This window comes from Vipera berus (assembly GCF_964194415.1).
Source record: "Vipera berus genome assembly, chromosome: 11".
Classification (NCBI taxonomy): Eukaryota; Metazoa; Chordata; class Lepidosauria; order Squamata; family Viperidae; genus Vipera; species Vipera berus.
In genome coordinates, this window is record NC_138214.1 from 15,845,446 (window position 1) to 15,869,654 (window position 24,209).

General features: G+C 45.1%; 1 protein-coding gene across 1 annotated transcript in view; it reads left to right on the plus strand.

Moving 5' to 3' along the window:
* Positions 1-16,533, plus strand: part of MTMR8 (myotubularin related protein 8) — a 51,671-nt gene extending 35,138 nt beyond the window's left edge. The window contains exons 9-14 of the mRNA XM_081336692.1: positions 685-810; positions 6,513-6,562; positions 8,680-8,880; positions 11,251-11,379; positions 14,189-14,315; positions 15,468-16,533. Of these exons, the coding sequence (XP_081192818.1) occupies positions 685-810; positions 6,513-6,562; positions 8,680-8,880; positions 11,251-11,379; positions 14,189-14,315; positions 15,468-15,776 (942 nt within the window). The 3' untranslated portion in view covers positions 15,777-16,533. The remainder of the gene's footprint in view (positions 1-684; positions 811-6,512; positions 6,563-8,679; positions 8,881-11,250; positions 11,380-14,188; positions 14,316-15,467) is intronic.
* Positions 16,534-24,209: the final 7,676 nt, after the last annotated feature.

Below are 24,209 nucleotides of genomic sequence, written 5' to 3' on the forward strand. Positions count from 1 at the left end.
TTCCCCTCAGCGTGGCTGGCTCAGGAATTCTGGGAATTGTAGTCCACAAGTCCTAAAAGAGCCAAGGTTGCCTACCCCTGGCTTAGGCATAGGTTCTGGGCTTGTCTGAATCTACTCACTTTGGAACCACCAGTACGACCTTATAACCACAATAGAGTCCAACCTTTTAACTATTAAGTGAGTGTTGCCCCATTTTACGACCTTTCTCACCACAGCTGTTAAGTCGATCACCGTAAGTTCTTAAATTAATAGCACGGTTGTTAAGTGAATCTGGCTTCCCCATTGACTTTGCTTGTCAGAAGGTCACCAAAGGGGACCCCGGGACGCTGCAAATCAGGAATTCTGGGAGTTGAAGTCCACGAGTCATAAAAGAGCCAAGGTTGCCTACCCCTGGTATAAGGACTCCTCCTTGAGCACTAGAAGAGGAGTCGAAGACCTCCAAGGTCCCTTCCAGCCCTATGACTCTATGATTCTAACTTTTGTCTTAAGGGCTCTTTCCGACAAAGAGAGGAGTGGAGATACTAAAAGAGGTATTTTAAGCTTCTGTCCTTCCTTTGCTCCTATGGTTTTGCTTTTCGTTCTTTTTTTATTCTGCCTGTCGCTATTGCAAAGCCTCGCACCTGAGAGCAACTTTGCATCATTGCATCAAGATCCTAAGCGCCCGTATCCCTGTCCTCCTCCCAGGCAGTCAGAGACGAGGGTGCCAGTGTGGTGGTGCACTGCTCAGATGGCTGGGATCGCACGGCTCAGGTTTGCTCTCTAGCTTGCCTCCTTCTGGATCCCTTTTATCGGACGTTGAAAGGATTCATGGTAAGCAGAAGATCTTTCGGTTGGATCTGCTTTGTAAGGGCTTCACACCCTGGTGCGGCTCTACAGTCCTATCCTGGCTACAGGCGGTTCTCCCTTAGCGACTGTCTAAAACAGGGGTCTTCAAACTTGGCCCTTTTGTGACTTGTGGACTTCAACTCCCAGAATTCCTCAGCCAGCCATGCTGGCTGAGGAATTCTGGGAGTTGAAGTCCACAAGTCACAAAAGGGCCAAGTTTGAAGACCCCTGGTCTAAAAGTAGGATGAAAAGGAACTTTGCGATCAAGCTTCGCACTTACATTTGCACGGCTCCGACGCAAATGGAAACTGAAGTCGGATCATAAGCACAGTCGCTGTTTCACTTAGCGACCATTTTCATTTAACTTCCATTTTGCCGGACCCAGTTGTAGTCGCTAAAGGAGGATAGCCTGTACATGCGTAAAGGTACATTTGTATAACTTGGATGTACGTGTTAGTGTGTAAATATATAGTACATGTACATTTAGTCCTCGACTTACAACCACAATTGAGCCCAGCGTTTCTGCTGCTAAACAAGACATTTGTTAAATGAGTTTTGCCCCGTCTCATGACATTTCTTGCCACAGTTGTTGAGTTCACACACTGCAGTTGTTAAATTAGTCACAGAATCTGGCTTCTTCTCCACTGACTTTGCTTGTCAGAAGTGTCGCAAAAGGGGATGGCGTCACCCCAGATCACATGCGACCGTCATAAATACGAGCTGGTTGCCAAGCCTCCGAATTTTGATCACGTGACCCTGGGGATGCTGCAATGGGAGTCCTCCTAGATTCACAGCTTTCCCTAGAAGACCATATAGTGGCTGTGACTAGGGGGGCCTTCGCCCAGGTTCGCCTGGTGCGCCAGTTGCGGCCCTATCTAGACCGGGATGCCTTACGTACGGTCACTCATGCGCTCGTGACCTCTCATCTTGACTACTGCAACGCTCTCTACATGGGGCTACCCTTGAAGACCACTTGGAGGCTCCAACTGGTACAGAATGCAGCCGCGAGAGTTGTGTTGGGAGTTTCCCGACACTCCCATGTCACACCTTTGCTCCGCGAGCTGCATTGGCTTCCAGTTGTCTTCCGGGTGAGGTTCAAGGTGTTAGTAATGACCTACAAAGCCCTACATGGCATGGGTCTGGAATACCTTGGGGAGCACCTGCGGCCGGCGTCAACTTCCCTCCGCCCAGTACGCTCCCACAGAGAGGGCCTCCTCAGGGTGCCACCGGTCAAAGAATGCCAACTGGTGGCCCCCAGGGGGAGGGCGTTCTCTGTGGGCACGCCGGATTTATGGAACCATCTTCCGGTCGAGCTCCGGATGGCGCCTGATCTCCGCTCCTTCCGGCGCGATCTTAAAACCCACCTTTTTGAACAAGCTGGCCTGGCCTGATAGGATGGGGTTGGGTTTTATAAATTGGTCTCAATTTTTAATTTGTACTAATTTATTACGGGCATTGTTATTTAATTACTTTTAATAATTTTTAATTTTTGTATCTTGTTTTTATTATGTATTGCCCTGTTCACCGCCATGAGTCCTTCGGGAGAAGGGCGGTATACAAATTAAATTAATAAGTAAAATAAATAAAATAATAAATAAATAAGTGTGAAAAACGGTCATTACCCACTTTTTTCAGGGCTGTTGTACCTTTGAACGGTCACTAAATGAATTGTTGTAAATCGATTACCAATATTATCGTGCCTACATTGTGCAATATACCAGGGGTCTCCATCCTTGGCCATTTTAAGACTTGTGGACTTCAACTCCCAGAATCCCTCAGCCAGCCATGCTGGCTGAGGAATTCTGGGAGTTGAAGTCCACAAGTCATAAAAGAGCTAAGATTTCCCACCCCTGCTATAGGGCAATGCACACCAGAACAACTAGACACAAGGACAATTTTTTCCCCCATGCCATCACTCTGCTAAACAACTATTTCCCACAACACTGTCAAACTCTGTAGTAGAGTTGTAGTACTGTTGCTCTCCTCATCCTTCCTATTGTCTATCTCCTTATCTTCTTAGGACTATAACTTGGTTGCTTGTATCTTACGGTTTATATTAATTGTTTTATTTAGTATCCTAGTATGATTTATGTCATTTGCTTGTTTAGTATCCTCTGACTATCACTCGAGTGTCGTACCTTATGACTTACGATGGGTGTATTTTTGTGATGATTTTTTACGATCATGGTTTATCACCTGCTGCTTGTATGTACACTAAGAGCTTCTGCACCGGAGACAAAATTCCTCGCGTGTCCAATCACACTTGGCCAGTAAAGAATTCTATTCCATATATATATATGGTCGTATAATCATACAATCATATCATAGCCGGCTGTGGAATTCTGGGAATTGAAGTCCACTGATCTTAAAAGTTTCCAAAGTTGGACGCCCTTGCTTTAGAACAGCAGGTCCCAGACTTTTCCCTACTCCACAACCCTAGAAGGCATCCGATGTATTCTCGCACCCCTTACAAAAGTTCGAAATAACGGCAACGAATTATGCATGTACACTATAGGTTTTCGCACCCCCTGGAATATCGTCTTGCAACCCCGGTTGGGAACCCCTGCTTTAGAGAAACATTCTTGGAGAGGCAAGGATCCTTCCACCAAGCATGTTTAGACCCTTCTCTTTCTCCCCAGTCAGGTTCCGCCAGTCTTTCAACAGAAAGGAGACATGCAATGAATGCCTCAATGACGGTTATCTTATTTTGCGCAAAAGCCGCTGGGGAAGCAGGGTTATCTAGGAATTCCTGGATCAGCCCTGGTATGCAAAACATTTGGAGTTCAGCACATCCCTTGCATACTTTTTCCTCTAAGCTGTTCCCATGTTGCTTCAACCGTTCTGGAAGAATTCCAAACCGCAAGTGGCCCCGTTTTAAGCTCTGAGCATTTCATAGGTGAACTAGCTTGCACGCCTTTAATAAATCCTTGCAATAAATAAAGAAATCTCTCTGAAGAGCATCCCGGGCTGAGGAGAGATATTTTGGAAGGTGTTTTGAGTGCATACATAGCCTGACTTAGGGCGGAAGAAATGCTGGAGGGGGCAGCAAATTTGGGGGAGGGGAAATCCTGTTTTTATAGCCCAACACTGCTTGTCCTCTTTCTTTGTGTCCAATTTCTTTTAAAAATTGAAATTGAGAGAGCACCAAAATAATTTCATCTGCCCGCATGGATTTTGCCATGGATGATAACAGTGGGGGAAATTTTGTTGCTTTTATTACGCGCTTCGATGTATATACAATGTTTTTCCCAAAAATAAGACAGGGTCTTATATTAATTTTTGCTCCAAAAGATGCATTAGGGCTTATTTTCTGGGTAGCCCTTATTTGCAGTGAAATACGGTACTAAATGCTTCCGTTTGGCTGACGTTCTTAACTGGGGCTTATTTTGGGGATAGGGCTTATATTACGAGCATCCTAAAAAAAATAATCATGCTAAGGCTTATTATCCGGTTAGGTCTTATTTTCAAGTAAACGGGCTAGGTAGTTCTCGACTTAGAAAAGTTCGTTTAGTGACCCTTCCAAGTTACGACGATACTGGAAAAAGTGACTTATGACCATTTCTTACACTTACAACCGTGTCAGCATCCCCACGGTCAGGTGATTTTCATGTGGATGCTTTAGAACTGACTCACATTTATGATGGTCGGAGTGATCTCTTGTGATCTCCTTTTGTGACCTTTCTGACAAGCAGAGTCGATGGGGAAGCCAAATTCACTTTTAACAATTAACAACCGCAGTGATTCACCGAACAAAGGTGGCCAGAAAAGTGGTAAAGTGGGGCAAAACTCACTCAAGAAATATTTCGCTTAGCAACATAAATTCTGGCCTCAATTGTGGTCGTAAGTCGAGGACTACCTGCATGTGCTTGTGTTTCCTTTACCTTTGAGTTATTCTCGTTAGGCATCTTGACTGCAGTCTGTTGGTTGAAAGGGCTTGGTTGTTTGCTTGCAGACATTTCATTACCTGAGGTTTGTAGAACAGACAGGCTGTCCTGGTTCCGGTAGATGAGATCAATTAAAAGAGATTCAAGGCAAGGAATTCTTCCTCAAAGAACATTTTTATTTGGCTACAAAATAACAGCACATACAAAGGTGAACCCAAGACTAAATTCCCCTCCCTTGGTTACAAAGATACAAATTGCAATTCCCACCCCCAATTAGGTGTCATCAATCACATTCACCAATTGTTAGAAAATGCGGGCACTCCTCCCAGTGCTCCAACCCGCCAAAATGTTATCAGTAACGACCTTGGTTCCCACGCATGAGAATTCTTTTGGCTAACTGAGAACTACACCCCACCCTCCTCCTTCTGAACTAATTATATGGCAACGAAGACGAAATGAAAATGGCTTCCGTTCAGTTTGTCACAGCATTGACACAGGCAGAAGATTAGCAGAGCGCTTCCATAAACACCAACTAGCAGTCAAAACGACATGCCGAAGGTCCTGATTCAACCATAGTTTCCACCGGGAATCCGTGAATATCCTAGACCAAGCTTAATCGAAAAAGACTAGGGAATTCCTAGAAGCTTGGCATTCAGACAAATCGGCTACTAATAGACACCTAGAAATAAATCACACTTACTCACTCTTCAAAAGAGACTAGAAAAAACTAAGAAGAAGCAAACCACAAACAACCAGAACACATCCTCTGCAGCAATCAACACCAGATAAGCAGGGATTAAAACCAGACAAATAAGCAAAAAAACAATAGCCATACTCTCACCAACGATGGCAGGGCAAGCTACTGTATATAAATGGAGCTAAGTCCACCCTCACTATCTATCTATCTATCTATCTATCTATCTATCTATCTATCTATCTATCTATCTATCTATCTATCTATCTATCTATTTAGTTTTTTATACCGCCCTATTCCCGAAGGACTCAGGGCGGTTTACAGGGCAATATTTAAAAAACAATACAAATCAAGATAAAAATAGAATTTAAAGAATTAAATTAATAATAGCCCAACAATAAAACAATGTTAAAATTTAAAACTAAAACCCCCCTCAGTCCAGGCCGGATAGATCGAAAAGCCAGGTTTTCAGGTCCCGGCGAAACGAGCGCAGGTCGGGGGCAGTCCGGAGTTCCACAGGTAAATCATTCCAAAGGGCAGGCGCGCCCACAGAGAACGCCCTCCCTCTGGGAATCACCCGCCAGCACTCCCTGACCGGCGGCACCCTAAGGAGGCTCTCCCTATGGGAGTGCACAGGACGATGGGAAGTTGATGCCGGCAGCAGGTGTTCCCTTAGATCATGGGTCTTCAAACCTTTTATGACTCATGGACTTCAACTCCCAGAATTCTTCAGTCAGGCACACTGGCTGAGGAATTCTGGGAGTTGAAGTCCATGAGTCATAAAAGGGCCGAGTTTGAAGACCCCTGCCTTAGATAGTCCGGACCCAAGCCATTTAGGGCTTTATAGGTCATCACCAGCACCTTGAATCTCACCCGGAGGGCAACTGGAAGCCAATGCAGCTATGTTGATGATGTTACCTAGTTAGATAAAGAAATGTCTACAAAAAAACAACTAAGCTCAGAGAACGCTAGGGACCCACAAAACCTGAGCTGTACTTTTTCTCTTCCACTGTTAGTGAGAAGGTAGGATTTGAATGCCATCAACAAAGCCACTTTATAATGCCATATTTCTATCTTCTTCCCTCTTGTTGTTTCATCTAACATTAAAGGTTTTGATAGAGAAGGAGTGGATTGCGATGGGCCATAAATTCTCACACAGGTAAAAAACAGGTTTGTGTGTTAAAATTGTGAATGTAGAATATTTATCCCTTTATCCTGCTTGGAGCACAATTGGCAAAAAGAAACATCTCTTAAACTAGAGCTTGTAACTTTTTTTTTTTTTAAAAAAGCAAGACATAAAAGAGAAAAGATACGGGGTAGTCCAATGGAAAATAAGAATTAAAAATGAGGAATATTCAAACTTTTTCTCACAATCCTTCAGAGAATGGACTGTAAATATGACGGAATTAGCAGAAATGGACTTGTTTGATCAGGGAAAAGATAACGAGTAGTTTTTTATTAAAGTCTGGAAGCCTTTTATGGACTTACTGCTGAGAATGGAAAAAATGGTTTTGCTGATTCATGGATTTGCTGACTTAACATGGGTTGAATAATGGTGGGAAGAAGGGAAATAAGTAATTTTGAAAAAGGAGGTGGAAGATTTGCTTGCTTGTAAAAGACATTCGGAGTCATGGCATAACTTTTTCTTTCTTGATTCTGTTTGCCTTTTCTCCCTTATAATTTTCTCCCTTTTTTCATTTTACTTCTTCTTTAATTTCACTTTATGTTTATCCTTGGCATCCAAGAGGAATTTTTTAATGAAAATTATTATTTTAAAAAAAAGAATATTCCAACCACTGTTCTTCAGCTATATCTCATGGTTGGATAATTGCTGGTGGAGAGGAAGACTCAAATCATTTGGGGACAGCTAAAAGGGATTAGTTCCCCCTTCTCACATCTTTTCATCCGTTATCTCTTCTCCACTTTACCAGCTTCTTTCTGTGGCCGCTTAATCTCATTTTATACCTTCCAGCAAAGCAGGATTGACTCTTCTGCATAGCAGTTTTAGCAGAATCTGTTTAGAATAGGGGGGGAGGAAAAAGGACCGGGGACCGACAGAAGCAAAAAAAAAAGCTAATACGTTGCTGGGCTATATAAACAGAGGCATCGAATCAAGATCATGCCAAGTATTAGTACCGCTTCATAAAACCCTAGTGAGACCACACCTGGAATACCGCAGCCAATTTTGGTGACCGTATTACAAAAAAGATGTTGAGACTTTGGGAAAAGTTTGGAGAAGAGCAACGAAGATGATCCAAGGCCTGGACGCTAAAACATACAAAGAACGGCTGCGGGACTTGGGTTTGGCTAGTCTAAAGAAAAGAAGAAAGAGGGGTGACACGATAGCAGTATTCCAGTATCTGAGGGGCTGCCACAAGGTAGAGGGAGTCAAACTATTCTCCAAAGCACCTGAAGGCAGGACAAGAAACAATGGTTGGAAACTGACCAAAGAAAGAAGCAACCTGGAATCAGAAAACTTCCTGACAGTGAGGACAATTAACCATTGGAACAACTTGCCACCAGAAGTTGTGGATGCTCCATCCCTGGAGGTTTTCAAGAAGAGACTAGACAGTCACTTGTCTGAAATGGTATAGGTTCTCCTGCTTGAGTAGGGGGCTGGACTAGAAGACCTCCAAGGCCCCTTCCAGAGTTCTATCCTATCCTATCCTATCCTATCCTATCCTATCCTATCCTATCCTATCCTATCCTATCCCTTGTGGAGCTGTTGGCATTTTGCAATTCTGCATGAGGTTTTGCAAATACAGGTAGTCCTTGACTTACGACCATTCATTTAGCAACAGTTCAAGGTTATGATGCCTTCAGAACAAGTGACTTACAACCTATACTTGCGGTTGCAATCATCGCAGCGTGATCGCAGCGTGGCATTTGGCATCCGGCTTGCATTTATGACCAGATGCAGCTTCCTGTGCTCATGTGATCACGATCGGCAATTTTTTTTTTTTGCAGATGTCCAGCCAAAAAAAAAAACTGCCCGTTGGGGAAGCAGGCACTTAACAGCCATGTGATAACTGTGTTTATTTTGTGCTTGGCCCTAGACCAGCTGAGATCGACTTAGCTTCAGCATCCTTGCTGCACCTCCTGGCAACGAGGAAACAGGATCGACTGCAATTAAAAATAGTTTATTTTGATAATTGCCTTCCCTTAAATGAATGGTTACAAGCCGAGGACTACCTGCGCACACTTGCAAAAAAACCCCAACCCCATCAGCACCACACTCATTGTCTTGCTGCCGCTTGTTTTTTTTGGTCTCTCCAGGTGTGGCCATCTTGAGGGAGATCCCAAAGAGGTCTCTCCAATCTTCACCCAGTTCCTTGAGTGCACCTGGCAGCTGATGCAGCAGTTCCCTTGTGCGTTCGGCTTCAACGAGCGGCTGCTTTTTGAAATTCACGATCACGTCTATTCGTGCCAGTTTGGCAACTTCCTAGGGACCTGTCAGAAGGACCGAGAAGATCTAAAGTGAGTCCTACATGCAGAATCATGACTTTCCCCTGCTTCACGGAATAGCTGTGGCTGGTGCAGCGGTTAGAATACAGCACTGCAGGCTGATTCTGCCCACTGCCAGCAGTTCGATCCTGACCGGCTCAAGGTTGACTCAGCCTTCCATCCTTCCGAGGTCGGTAAAATGAGGACCCATATTGTTGGGGGGGGGAGCGCAATATGTTGACTTTGTGAATTGCTTAGAAAGGGCTGTAAAGCACTGTGAAGCAGTATATAAGTCTTAGGTGCTATTGCTATTAACATTGAGAGCAAAAATCTCTTATCTTTTCGGAGAAGGATAGATGACCTTTATTTTTATTTTTTTACTGTGAGCACAACGGCACACATTGAAAATGAAATTTACTTGCTTGCTCTCAAAGTGTGCACATACATAACCCTCACTTAAACATACTATATGCAACATAGGTATAGACCTACACCCTTACATATAAGCAACATATGAGAGTTTGATGATAATGATAACTTTATTGTCACTTTGAATGTACACCAATCGGCATACATCAAAATGAAATTTCGTTGCATACAGCTCTCAAAGGGTCACCACCTCCGATATATACTCCTTGTTCGTGGCCTGCTCAAATTTCACATTGTCCATTTTAGTCTCTAGGGAGTGAACGATGGCAAACAGGACAGATGGAAATGGGGCTCCATGTGGATTAGCCCTCAAATTCGCTTGTATTCTGACAACCTCACCTTCTTTCCTTTTTCTGATCCTGACTCTTCCACCTTTTCCTTAAAGAGGCCTCGCTTCTTTTCGCCCCTGGAGCACGCTGCTGCCGCCGCCACCAACCCCTCCAAAAGCCTCTCTCTCTTCCTCTGGGCCTGCCGACAGCCTCATCCAGTTCCTTCGCTCCATAAGCTCCAGGTCCTCTCCTCCTCTGCCTCCTCTGGAAACAGCCCTGATTTGCAATAGAATCCATCACTGGGCCAGCAGTCAGATCTTGCTGCTGGTAGAACAAATTCAAACAGCGCCAACGACTTTTAACGGTCTCACCAACAGTTCCAAAACAACTAGAAACTCGCCATGCCAGCAAAGATTGTCGGTCGTATGTCGTATGTTACCTTAGTTCCACCATGTTGCTCAAACACATTAAAATCTTCCTGATCATGTGGCCTATAGCCCTTACTATCCCTCCCAAATGCATGTAAATGCATGGCACACAAGTGAGCTTTGGGGGGGTGGGGCGGGCGCTCCTAGAGCTACATGGAGTGTTCCTACGGCATCCACGTAGCTCTTTTTAAAAAGTTTTAATGACAAATTGATGGAAGAAAAGAGTCTTAGGAAATGCCCGCAGCTGGGAAATAAGTGGGTTCTTGGAGACATCCGTTTGGAAATGGGATGTTAGAGAGAAACTTTTAACCTAGTTTAGCAAGGCTCTTAAATCAAGATTTGGATTTGTCCCAAGTAAATTGGAGCAGATCTTTGCTTAGTACTGGTAGTCCTTGACTTGTAACTGGTGGCTTAGTGACTGTTCAGTTACGATGGATGGACACACACACACACACACACACACAAAGGTCTTCCAGCCCAGTTCTGGCACCTGGCCCGCATTTGCGGCTTTCAGCATCCCAAACTCACCTGACCATAATTTACAAGGCTTTTGTTGAAACCTCCATTTGTTTCTGCCTTTCAGCAAACGTACCCCATAGCGAACGATGGGTTTGCTTAATCCCACAGCATTCACTTAGTGACCACAGCAAAAATGGTGGTGACCCGTTTTACAACCGTTGTGATTTACAGCCATAATGGTCAGGCTCCCTAAGTCAAGGACCACCTGTTTCTCAGTTAGCCTTCCGGCTGGGGAATTCTGGGAAGTGAAGTCTACCCCTCTTTACGTTGCCAAGGTTGAGAAACACGGCTCTAATATTAGCAGCCTCAAGACTGGGTGGGGTGCGGATCGGAGACCACCAGGAGTTCCTGGAGAATTGAGTTACCCAGGGGTGCGGGGTGGAAAAAAAACATCCCAGAAGGAAAGATTTATGGCTGACTGCGGAATTCCGGGAGTTGAAGTCCACCCATCTTAACATTGCTAAAGTTGAGAAATTCTGGCTTAGCCAATGAAGAAAATGCGAAAGAAGGCCTTTTGCTGTAACTCTGCCTGTCCTGAAACTTCATCGTAAGGAATCTGTCTGCAGCTCCAGTGAGCAGTGATAAAGTGAGAAGAAATTGCGTTTAAATGTACAATTGATGCTGTTGCCCTCCTTTTTTTTGAATTAACTATTCAATGCTGTACATTGTACAAGCTCCAAGGGCAGTTCCCTAGTAGTCTAACACTGAGAGATGTTTTGCAGCTGTGCTGATGTTCTTCTTTGCTCTCTTCTTGGCAGAATATTCGAGAAAACGCATTCCCTGTGGCCTTTTCTCCTGCAGAGGAAAATGGAGTTCAGAAATCCACTCTATAAGGGATACTCCGCTTACTCCTCTCTCCAGCCCATTACGCTGCCATTCAGTTTCCAGTAAGTTATCACTGGGGAAGGGAGAAGCTTGAACCCAGATGACCCCACTGTGCATGCCGCTTAATATTTATATTTATATTTATATTTATATTTATTAGATTTTTATACCGCCCTTCTCCCGAAGGACTCAGGGCGGTGTACAGGGCAATAAATATTAAAATACAAAGTACAAAAGTTAAAAAACAATTAAATAATTAAGCCCAATATATACAATAGTTAAAACCATATTAAAACCCAACCCCCAAACCCATCAGACCAGGCCGGCTTGCTCAAATAAATAGGATTTTAGATCCCGCCGGAAGGAGCGAAGGTCGGGGGCCATCCGGAGCTCAACCGGCAAGCGGTTCCACAGGTCTGGTGCGCCCACAGAGAACGCCCTCCCCCTGGGGGCCACCAATCGACATTCTTTGATCGGTGGCACCCTGAGGAGGCCCTCTCTGTGGGAGCGCACTGAGCGGAGGGAAGTTGACGCCGGCCGCAGGTGCTGCCGTAGGTAATCCGGACCCATGCCATGTAGGGCTTTGTAGGTCATTACCAGCACCTTGAATCTCACCCGGAGGGCAACCGGCAGCCAATGCAGCTCGCGGAGCAGAGGTGTAACATGGGAGTATCAGGAGACCCCCAACACAACTCGTGCGGCTGCATTCTGCACCAGTTGAAGCCTCCAAGTGGTCTTCAAGGGCAGCCACATGTAGAGAGCATTACAGTAGTCCAAACGAGAGGTCACGAGCGCATGAGTGACTGTACGCAAGGCATCCTGGTCTAGATAGGGCCGCAACTGGCGCACCAGGCGAACCTGGGCAAAGGCCCCCCTATAATGTTTATAAAATGCTAAATCAGCAGCAGATAAAAAAATAGCTCTAAGGAAAGAGATTTCATTAAAGAGGAGAAACTGCTTTTTAGGGTTTAGGCCAGGGGTAGGCAACCTTGGCTCTTTGATGACTCGTGGACTTCAACTCCCAGAATTCCTGAACCAGCATGGCTCAGCTTGGAAACCTCTCCCTTTCCCCTCAGCGTGGCTGGCTCAGGAATTCTGGGAATTGAAGTCCACGAGTCATTAAAGAGCCAAGGTTGCCTACCCCTGGTTTAGGCATAAGTTCTGGGTTTGCCTGGATCTACTCACTTTGGAACCACCAGTACGACCTTACGACCACAATAGAGTCCAAACTAGCTATTAAGTGAGTGTTGCCCCATTTTAGGACCGTTCTCGCCACAGCTGTTAAGTCGATCACTGTAGTTCTTAAATTAGTAGCACGGTTGTTAAGTGAATCTGGCTTCCCCATTGACTTGGCTTGTCAGAAGGTCACAAAAGGGGACCCCGGGACGCTGCTACTGTCATAAGTACATGCCAGTTGCCAAGCAACTGAATTTTGATCCCGTGACCATGGGGATGCTACAACAGTCATAAGTCGCTTTTTTCCAGTGCCGTCGTAACTTTGAATGGTCACTAGATGGAACTGTCGTAAGTCAAGGACTGCCTGTAACAATCGCAAGAGCACTTAAGACTTAATACTTCTCCACAGTGCTTTACGCTGAGTAGTTTACATCCCCAACAATCTGGGTCCTCATTTGACCGACCTCAGAAGGATGGAAGGCTAAACCAAACGTTGAACCAGTCAGCATTGAACTCCTGGCAATGGGCAGAGTCAGCCTGCCATGCTGCATTCTCACCATTGTGCCATCACGGCTCTTTTTTTCTTTTTTTGAGGTAACCAGCATTAAACTACAAATCCTTGCTTGGGTTGTAATGGGAAACTGCCGTTAAAGGTTTTTGAGATTGTAGCATAAGAAAAGGGAAGTGGCAGGTAGATGGCAGTGGTAGAAAATGTTTATTTACTGATTAATCAAGTTTGGTTGATCAAACCAAGGTTTATGGCCAAAGCATCCCTGTGACATCTGCAGAACGTAATCTCTAGGCAATAAAACAACTTTCTCTTAATTGTACAGTCCCAAGGGCACCTAAAATCAGACACCAGCTCTCCAAATTATGCCGCCGTTTGCTAAGCTGTAATTGCCTTTCTTTGCCTGAAACAAGGGACGCGGTGGCTCAGTGGGTTAGGACGCTGAGCTTGTCGATCGGAAGGTCGGCAGTTTGGCGGGTCGAATCCCGAGTGCCGCGTAACAGAGTGAGCGCCTGTTACTCATCCCAGCTTCTGCCAACCTAGCAGTTCGAAAGCACGTAAAAATGCAAGTAGAAAAATAGGCACCACTCCGGTGGGAAGGTAACAGCGTTCCGTGCGCCTTTGGCGTCCAGTCATGCCGGCCACATGACCATGGAGACGTCCTCGGACAAGCGCTGGCTCTTCGGCTTTGAAACGGAGATGAGCACCGGCCCCTAGAGTCGGAAACGACTAGCACGCATGTGCGGGGGAACCTTTACCTTTACCTTGCCCGAAACAAGGATTTGAATGCCAACCCACTTTTCTCTTAGCTGGAAATTCTCTTGCCATTTCTGGCCAACTGAAATCATGTCAGCAATAGCCGATCCATCTAAGATTGATGGTCATCAAACTATGGATCCATACCAGTGCAAGCTGACGCTGATGTTGGGTAGGAGAAAGGAAACCAGGTTCCTTCTTCCAAGCTTGCAGCTTGATTACATCAGAGCTCCTGGAATTAAGCTTGCTTCTTCCTTTGAGGCTAAGCGATTCTTAACCTTGGCGACTGGGAAGATGTGAATTCCCCAGCCGGCAAAGAGAAAAAAGAGAATTTTCCCCCTGCTCCCTTCTCTTGCAAATGTGAACATTTGAAGAATCTCTCAGCTACTTTTTTTTTTGTATGTGTGTGTTACTTTCTCTCTCTTTCTCAGGTTCTGGTGCGGCATGTATAACCGTTTTGATAAAGGGATGCATCCCAAACAGTGCATTCTGGATCACCTGCTTAGCTGCACCAGCCAGGCTTTGCAGTTGGAAGACAACGCTGCAGACCTGGAAAATGTGAGTCAAAGGCACACGATATCCTCTGAGCCCCTGACCTGTCATTTTGCAACCTGTCTTAAGGAGCATCCCCAAGTTGTATCTAGAAGGAAAATAATAGGGGGAGATTAGCAGCTCATTTCAGCCTTTTCTAGGGCTCGGACCATCTCAGACCAGCACTTCTTTTACTACAATTTAAGAAGGGGCTGAAAAGCACTGGCCGGTTGGTTTTCCAGTTTTATTTACCTCATTTTGTTTTGTTTTGTTTGTCTAGGACATTTTGGGTTCTTTTGTGGTTTGCATTGTACAATAACATTTGTAAGCTACCAAGGGCACATATAAAAGGGACGCGGTGGCTCAGTGGGTTAGGACGCTGAGCTTGTTGATCAGATGGTCGGCAGTTTGGCGGGTCGAATCCCGAGTGCCGCGTAACAGAGTGAGCGCCTGTTACGCATCCCAGCTTCTGCCAACCTAGCAGTTCGAAAGCACGTAAAAATGCAAGTAGAAAAATAGGGACCACTACGGTGGGAAGGTAACAGCGCTCCGTGCGCCTTTGGCGTCTAGTCATGCCGGCCACATGACCACGGAGACGTCCTCGGACAAGCGCTGGCTCTTCGGCTTTGAAACGGAGATGAGCACCGGCCCCTAGAGTCAGAAACGACTAGCACGCATGTGTGGGGGAACCTTTACCTTTACCTTTAAGGGCACATATACAGTATAAGGGATTCCTCAAGTAAGCCATCTGGAGGTCTGGAAAAAAAAAGCCAGGATGTAAAGCTAAGATATCAAAAGCCATGGAATGTTCTCTCTCTCTCTCTCTCTCTCTCTCTCTCTCTCTCTCTCTCTCTCTCTCTCTCTCTCTCTCTCTCTCTCTCTGTGTGTGTGTGTGTGTGTGTGTGTGTGTGTCTCTGTGTGTGTGTGTGTGTGTGTGTGTGAGAGAGAGAGAGAGAGAGAGAGAGGGAGAGAGAGAAATAACTCTCTTCTTTGTGTCTTGTGAATCACCCAATTCCAGAAAACTACAGCAAAGCCAAACAATAATTATTTATTTCCTTTCACGGTGGCGATAAGTTAGTCGTTCCTGCTCTCTCTGTTCTCAACAATCCCACTTTTTATCCCTATGATTATTAAGCATCCTTACAGCTCTTTCCTAATCCCCCCTTTCTACCGATGCAGAAAATGCCACTCTCGGATGGGCTCCTGCCAAACGAAATGGCTGCCTTCTCCAAAGGGGTGACCTCTTCGCTGGACCATTCCATCTCCCCTGTGGTCAACACCCCCCAGGACTATGACCCCCCTGTGCTGCTGGCCAACGGTGGCACCATCGGTGGGAGAGAAGGCGGCAGACCAGACGGGCAGGGCAGGAGCCAAGGGGGCCTCCCTCCTCCCAGCGACACCCCAAATGGCAGCAGCGGCTGCAGCCCGACCACCGTCCACAGCGTGCCTCTCTGGGGCAGTGATCAAGCCGATCTCCAGAGGGCCTGAAGCGATCTTCACCTCTGCTGGGAGAGTCAGAGCAAAGGGGCAATAAAGTCTGTGAGATCCGTGGCTCTGTGCTGGGAACACCACCTGACTGACACGTGGCTTAGTGTTGTATTCTGTGTTCTCAAGGTGGAGGAGAACTTTGGGGCAAATGCCCAGAGGTCGGGGATGATGCTGAGTTAGGGGCTGTCACAGATCACGCAAGCCAAAAAGATTTCCCAAACATTTGTTTGGGGGGAAGAAAAAAACAACAGATGTGCACTTGGACGGTCATTGGGTCCCATAGCAGGTTGCCTTTTTTAATTGGGGGTGGGGAGAATTTAGATAAAGGATGCTTGCATCAATGCATTTCAGAAGGGTGCTCCCAACTCCTTTGAGTCCCACCGGAGGGCTGGGCTGCTTCCGGGTAGCCCCCTCCTCGCCCTTCTGTAAGCCCCTTCCTCTTTACAAAATTAGAACTCCCATTTGGTCCAACCATTCGCAAGGTGAACTTGATCGTTGTGATGCAGTATTTGGAGTGTGTGGGTTTTGCCTTTGCCAGGCTTCCCTGTCTCTTGTGTCCTTCGTTTCACTCTCCTGGACAGGCCCCGCCTTCTTGCGTGTTGTCCTCTCTCTTCACGGTCCATGGTCTTGAATGTTTTTGTGGCACGTTAGGATAAAGTCTGAAGGCATCTGCAAATACGATGGGTTCATTTATTGTCACTGTCACTTTGGAGAGCGTTTAGGAACTCGGCTGTAGGAGAAGGAATTGCAGAGCCTGGGGGCGGAGGTTAAAAGAGGGACCAGCCTAGAATCCCTACGTTGCCACAAGCGTCCGCTGGTGGCTGCAGAGGGATTCTAATCTAGGCTGATCCCTCTTTTAACTCCGCCCCCAGGCTCTGCAATTCCTTCTCCTACATTGTCCACCTTATCAAGCGCCTTCCTTGGTTTAAGTGCCATACGGCTTTCTACTCAAGCACTCAATAATATCCTACCCAATTATCAGAATGGACCTGCTCCTCCGTAGCAGCAAAGCCTCCACAAATTGAATGCCCACCTCCATGCGTGAAGGCGGTTGCCTGAAGCTTTGCTGACCTGCGCTAGAATGCACGTTTCACGCATGTTTTTGAAGCGAAAGGAAACCCACGCTTCCTGTTTTGTTATTTAGGGGAGGGTTCAGTACCAGCAAGAAAACGCTCAGCAGAGACAACGTGAGGCCTCTGGGTCTTGAAGTCCACCAACAGAAGCGCATGCAGATTTTGACGTTCCTTTCATCCGCTTAGTGATGCAGATGAAGAAAAACTTTTTGGGGAAAAAACAAACCTTAATATTCCTTAATAAGCCCTTAATATTCTCGGAAACAAGGAAATGGCGGTGTGTTTTATGAAGATCCGTCTCCCTGGACGAGGAGAGGAGACAAAACGCGCTTGAGAATATTCCTGAATCAAGGATTTCAGCTCCGAGATGGCTTGCAGCTTCAACAGTACGACGGTTGGGGCTTGGAGGAACTCTTGATAGGAGAAAGGACAGTATTCCCTCGATAAATAATAGTTCTTCCCACGTAATTTTATTGGAGCCTGCACAGCTAGACTCTTATCTCCCATTTACCGCTGCATCAGTGGATCAGATCACAGTAACATTCCCTACATTCTTTAGTAAAGCAAATGACATTCCTAAGGAGAAACATCTCGAGGTTTTTGTTCCAAATATGTGGGTGTTTCTTGCAAAAAAAAAAAAAAAGTCAGCCATGGCTCTTCAGCTGCCTTTGGTGCACAGTTTCAGAGATTTAATTTTTACACACCTCCTTCATGAAAAAAGCAAATGGACTTGAATCCTCGCAGGGCAAAATCTTGGAACCAGGCAGGCAGCTTTCAAAAAGTGTGTTTCAGAGGACAGTGTTTAGCAAGGAAGCGTGTGTGCACATATGTGTGTATGCGCATACTCACGCCATCATTGTCTTCCCTGTGGCACTTCAAAGCTCCCTGGAATACTATGATCCAGTTATGCCTATTGGTGTGATTTGAATGGCTTTGTGGGCTACATATCTGAAATATTTTTGATTGGCATTAGCATCCCACTAAACTCCATATCTGATGAACTCATAATAATGCAGAAGAGATTTAGACCAACTGCATGGTTGCCTGTCCACTTTAAAGTATCTCTCTGGTGGTTATGTGTGTCCGTGTTGTAGAACAACATGCCTGTTGACGTCTGTGATGTTTTTTTGTAGTACGAGGCCTAACCAGTTTTAAGATGAACGTACAGAGATTCCTTGTGAAAGGGTTCAGCCGGTTTCCTTTTGCGGATAGTTAAAAACTGTGTTGCATATTCGGGCTGAAATATTTTTGCAGTCCCTATAAAGTCGACTGGCTGTTTTCGTCTTGCGAGATTGTTTAAAATTGTGCGATCAGAGACTTTTGATAATCCATCCTGAACGTGTGTTATGAGTCCCCATTCACTTGGTGCCCTGCGAAAAAATATTAGGAGATCATAGTTGTGTATATAAAGATATATTGCTGCAAGTCTTACGGTAAATTAAATTTGTAAGTATTGGTGTTTTTTTTTAATTTCTTACGAACAGAATAAATTCCTCGTGTTTCTAAGATGAGTCAAGGATGGTTCCTTCCATCAGTGTTGTATCTGAGACCATTTTAAAATAAGATCAGTCGTTCTGGAGCCAGCACATAACCCACAAAGGACTTTTTCACGGTTGAGTTTTTCTAGGTAAAGGATTATTATTATTATTTTTGCTGTAGAACATTCCGATCTCTAAAAATCATCCATTTTTAGATAAGTTTTCTTAATTGACTTTCTCTCCACCTCCCTCTTTAATTTATTTTAGGATAGATTTGCTGAATGTGGCTCATCTAGTAGTTGATCAGGTGTCCTCTGGAGCTCACAACTGGACAAAAATATCCTTTCCTCAGCCCTGTCTGATCATAAGTACAGGAAGTCCTCAACTTACAACAGTTCATTTAGTGACTGTTCAAAGTTGCAACGGCACTGACAAAAGTGACTTATGACCGGTTTTCCCACTTAACGACCGTCGCACCAGCTCCATGGTCACGTGATCAAAATTCAGATGCTTGGCAACTGACTCACAGTTACGACGGTTTGCAGTGTCCCGGGGTCGCGTGATCCCCTTTTGCGACCTTCTGACAAGCAAAGTCAATGGGGAAGCCGGATCCGCTTAGCAACCGTCTTGCTAACTCAAAAACTGCTGTGATTCTCTTAACGGAACTCTGTAGTCCACATAAATGTTCCATATCGATGGCAATTCTATTGTGACTCCAAGTCTTCAGTATTTTTTTTTTTGAAAATATAAAATGAACTCTCCAAGCCATTGTTTATAAATGAGCGAATCCCAATGATACAAATTAAAAAGGAGATCTAGATTCTTCTTAGCATCCCCTAAGTTGAAAAACAAAAACAAAAAAACCCCCAAAAATGCTTTGAGTAACCTTTGGAAAGGGATCTAAACTGACACATTTGAGGGGGGGGGGAAGAGATAAATTCCCCAAAAGAAGCATCAACTTGGAGAAGCTCCTGTCCAAAGTGACTTCCTAGAAAGATAACCTCCATGCCAGATTTCCTTTGTGGGAGTGAAATTCTTGGGTAGGCACCCATTTTGAAGGGGAGGCAAAGCAGCTGAGAATTGGTCTAAAAATATTCCTGGCCTTTCTGCGCTATAAATACACGTCACTTTGCATTTGCGCTTTTTTTTTTTAAAAAAAAGTGAATTGCATCTGTGATAGCTCTCACAGGAGTCATTTGCTGAAGCTCTGATCTTTTAATGGTGGTAGACTCCCACAAAAAAAAAGAGGATTTGGGAGATTTTTTTCCCACTCCAGACCCATCAAAACAACATTTCCCTGCTTGTAATATGCGAGAAAAGGGCTTGCTGAAAAAAACATATTTGTTTGATCTGTCCTCGCATCGGCATCCCTGCCAAAAAGCTGAGTTTCCAGGAATCTGTCTCTTTTTTTTTATTGAAAAGTTTTACAATACATTTTTGAATACAAAAACCCCCCTCCTCCCCCTCCCCTCTCCCCAACCCCTCCCTCCCCTCCCCTCCCCCCTCCCCGACTTCCCAGAGCTGAATACAGGGTATAAAAATACAAACAAACATAATCTAAAATATGCTAACAACAATAAAACATTAAATTCTATCGCACTTTAACTCGCCATCGTCAAAATATTAATAAAAACTACTAACTAGTTATACATCATATAGATCCACTACTTATTCAAATGCTAAATGAAACTTTTTAGTCCCATATTTATTCTGAATATAATCAATCCATCTCCTCCATTCCAAAATGTATCTCTGTTGCGATTGGTCTTTCAAATACGCTGAAATCTTTGCCATCTCCGCCAAGTTAGAAACTTTTAAAGTCCACTCTTCTATTTAACTTATATGCAGAGCACATCATGAGAAAGGCAGGGCTAGATGAATCAAAAGTTGGAATTAAGATTGCCGGAAGAAATATCAACAACCTAAGATACGCAGATGATACCACTCTAATGGCAGAAAGTGAAGAAGAACTAAAGAGCCTCTTGTTGCAGGTGAAGAAGGAGAGTGCAAAACTTGGGTTGAAACTAAACATTAAGAAAACCAAGATCATGGCATCCGGCCCTCTCAATTCCTGGCAAATAGATGGGGAAGAAATGGAGGTAGTGACAGATTTTATTTTCCTGGGCTCCAAGATCACTGCAGATGGGGACTGTAGCCAAGAAATTAAAAGACGCTTGCTCCTTGGGAGGAAAGCCATGGCAAATCTAGACAGCACACTAAAAAGCAGAGACATCACCCTGTCAACAAAAGTGCGTATAGTCAAGGCTATTGTTCTGTACCAGCCTACTACCGGCCTTGCAGAAAGGCAACCCCTGTACAAACGGTAGAGACTGGAAAACAACTGAGGCTGGAAGGCGTCTGCCAAGTTTAATTCACAAGCAAAACAACAGAACAAGAAACAAAATACCGGAACTTTGATCCTCAAACGGAGCGGTTGCTTTCAGCAACCAGCCCTTCCCCAAACACTCCCTTTATTAGAGTTCAGGGCGTGGCCTCCCTGTGCCTCCTTCCGAGGAGTCCCACAGCCTTTCTCTGCTTGTTCCTGCTTGACTGCCTCCTGCGTCGGGCGTCCTTGAACAGGGCCAGCTGTGGGTCATCATCATCCGCACTGTCGGGCTCGCGCCGCTGAGAAGAGGGCCCTGGCTGGGGGCTCTGCGAAGCCTCCAAGCCATCATCAGCAAGTTCGTCTTCAACACCCTCCTCCTCCCCCTCGTCTGAGTCATCCGAGACATCCGAGCCGGCTGCCGGACCCACAGGCTGGCCCTGAATCACAACAGCTATGGTCTTCCCAGTTGCAATGTATGGCAGTGAAAGCTGGACCATAAGAAAGGCTGAGCGCCAAAGAATTGAAGCCTTTGAACTATGGTGCTGGAGAAGACTCCTGCGAGTCCCTTGGACTGCAAGGCGATCAAACCGGTCAGTCCTAGAGGAGATCAACCCTGACTGCTCTTTAGAAGGCCAGATCCTGAAGCTAAAACTCAAGTACTTTGGCCACCTAATGAGAAGGAAGGACTCACTGGAGAAGAGCCTAATGCTGGGAAAGATCGAGGGCAATAGAAGAAGGGGACGACAGAGAATGAGGTGGCTGGATGGAGTCACTGAAGCAGTAGGCGTGAGCTTAAATGGACTCCAGAAGATGGTAGAGGACAGGAAGGCCTGGAGGAATGTTGTCCATAGGGTCGCGATGGGTCGGACACAACTTCGCAGCTAACAACAACAACTTCTATAGTTGGCAGTTCTTCCTTCTTCCAATATTGCGCTACTAAAAGTCTCGCTGCCGTAACAGGAATCTGTCTCTTAACTTGACTCTGAAGAAAAGGTTCAAGATATGTTCAGTTCAGCTCATGACTCCATGGGCACAATCCATCTTCTTAGCAGTCATAGGAATTTTTGTGTTTCTTCGGATTTTTCTGATTTCTCGTTTGCATTGATTCTGCTTTTCTTTTCATATTTCCATGGCTAGCTTCAGTCTTAGCATTCTTTGGTGGACTCTTCTCTAAGAACTAACTAAGCCCGATCCTACTTAGCTTTTCTGTATCTAATTATTTTATTCAGTATCATTCAGCACTTTTTCCCTGCTAAGAAACGCCATCGCTAAAACAACGAGCTGGGTTTATGCGTCAAATCACCCAGTTGATAGACAAACATTACACTTTAATTCAGACTCTTCCACCACCCCGTCCCAGTAGGGCTAGGACTACAATTCCCTTTGCCTCCCTTCGTGAGCCAGTTTGCTTCGTTTTGGTAGGAACTGTAATCCCAACACCTGGAATTTGGTTGGTATTAGATTTGTGGGTCAACATCCGGTGACATGAATCATATAATCAATCCTGCTATTTTAAAACCTCAAATTAAGCTTTAAGCTTTAAATGGCAAAGTAAGTTTTCTGCATTGCTCCAATCTCAGATTGGGTTGATCTTCAAAAGCTAAACTGGGTTAGAATTAATGCTTGGAAAGTCCCAATCAGAAAAGCAATAGCAAGCCTCTTTGATTGAGTGGCCAAGGAGAATTGATGTCGTATCTTTAGAAGCCAAGCTGGGCTTAACGTACCTACTTTTATTCAGAATACTTCAGGCATCTGGTGTCACGGGCATCTGTGCTCTCCAAAAGCTGAGATCATCATGGAGACGCTAGGGATAATGTGCAAGAGACACTTGCTTATTTTTCTAAATTAGGGATGCAGCCTGGGTTAATCCTAGCACAAAAATACACCACATTTAAAACAGAGCTTAGCATTGAACTGTATGGTCCAACATGATGGAGATCAACAGCAAAGGTTTCCCTGTATTTGTCCGTTTGAATGAGCAAGAGCAAAGTTATTCTTTGGAGAAAGGTAACAATGCAACATACAGATCCCTAATATCAAAGGCATTGGATTCCAGAAGGTACTATTCTATCATGCCCCCTGTAGGACATGAGCTGCAACTGCAGATGTCAACATGGACCAGCTGTTTGGGGAATAACATTTCCCCAACTTTTGGCACTGATGGCGAAAATTGCATATTAATGAAAGCGCTAAAGCTACCCACTCAGAGGCTTTTAGATGGGCGGCAGACTTGAGAACAACCTGGCCAACTCATACTTGGCCCATGATTCAGGGCTTGCTGTGCGGTAGATCCGTTAGTCTTATGAATCCAACTAACCATAAATTGGTTAGCTGACTTCTAAATCCTCATTTTAGTTTGCTGTTTGCTCTCTCAGGCAGTGCAAAAGCCTCACTTGGATGGGGGGAGACTGGGCAACTCTGGAGATAAATGGAAAAGCACAAAAGGGTTTCGAAAACCCAAGAGAGCAAGGGCGGAAGGGCGGGCCACGTGATGCACCTGCCAGGTATACACAGCCCTAGATTGCACCTGGTTTCCTCGTGTCTTTGTGGCCCTCCCAACCCTAAAGGATGGAAGATGGTGGGATGGGTCCATGCTCATTTGTAGGCAAATCTGTGCAAAAATAATGGCATAAACTCTTAAGTGTGGCCTTACTGCTTCTAGAGGCGCTTTGGGTTAGGTAATCAATTTCTCCCATTCACCCCATTGTTTGCAACTTTTGATTTCTTTCTTATATTTCCTCATCGCTTCCTCCACCTTCTTTCTTCACTCAACTTACAAAGGAGGAACAACTTCTTTGGTTATCATATTGATCTATTCTCATTTTCTTTTTCATTGTTTGCTTTATTGTTTTATAATTTTACTTATGTTTTGTTTTTTTCCTTCCTTCCTTCCTTCCTTCTCCATCTCCTTCCTTCCTTCCTCCTTCCTTCCTTCCTTCCTTCCTTCCTTCCTTCCTTCCTTCCTTCCTTCCTTCCTTCCTTCCTTCCTTCCTTCCTTACGTTTTTTTTTTCCTTTTTGTTGCTGTAAGCTGCCTGGAATTGCTCCACGATGAGATAGGAGGCAAAAAAAAATTTAACAAATAAAGAAATATTCAGAAGGTTTGGACCCTCTGTCTGAGTATCTGTGCAGAAGCAGGAGGAAAAGGGACGTGGCAGAAGATCTGAGAAAGACAATATTATGTGGGACGGATGTTCTAACTGCTTTCCCGTTTTCTGGTTTGAAAATGTTTCTCTTCATATAGGACTATAAAACAACGTCTCCGGGGGTATCGGAACGCAAGGTGGAAGTTTGTCCAAGAAGCCTTAGTCTTCTCCATAGCTCGGCTCCACCTCATGACATTATCGACTCTCATCTTCCCGGTTGCCTTCACAAGTCCACCCTACGGTCACTTGGATGCCCTTTCACAATGTCACAAAGTCTGAAAAAGCCCTCAGTTTCTGAGCTAAGTGTGGCTTCCTTGGCTATCTCAAGAGCGGTGTGCCCTGAGGAGACACCTCCAAGCTATTTATGGGAGTGAAGCCCCTTCTTATCCCCCATGAGAGGGATAGGAGCGGG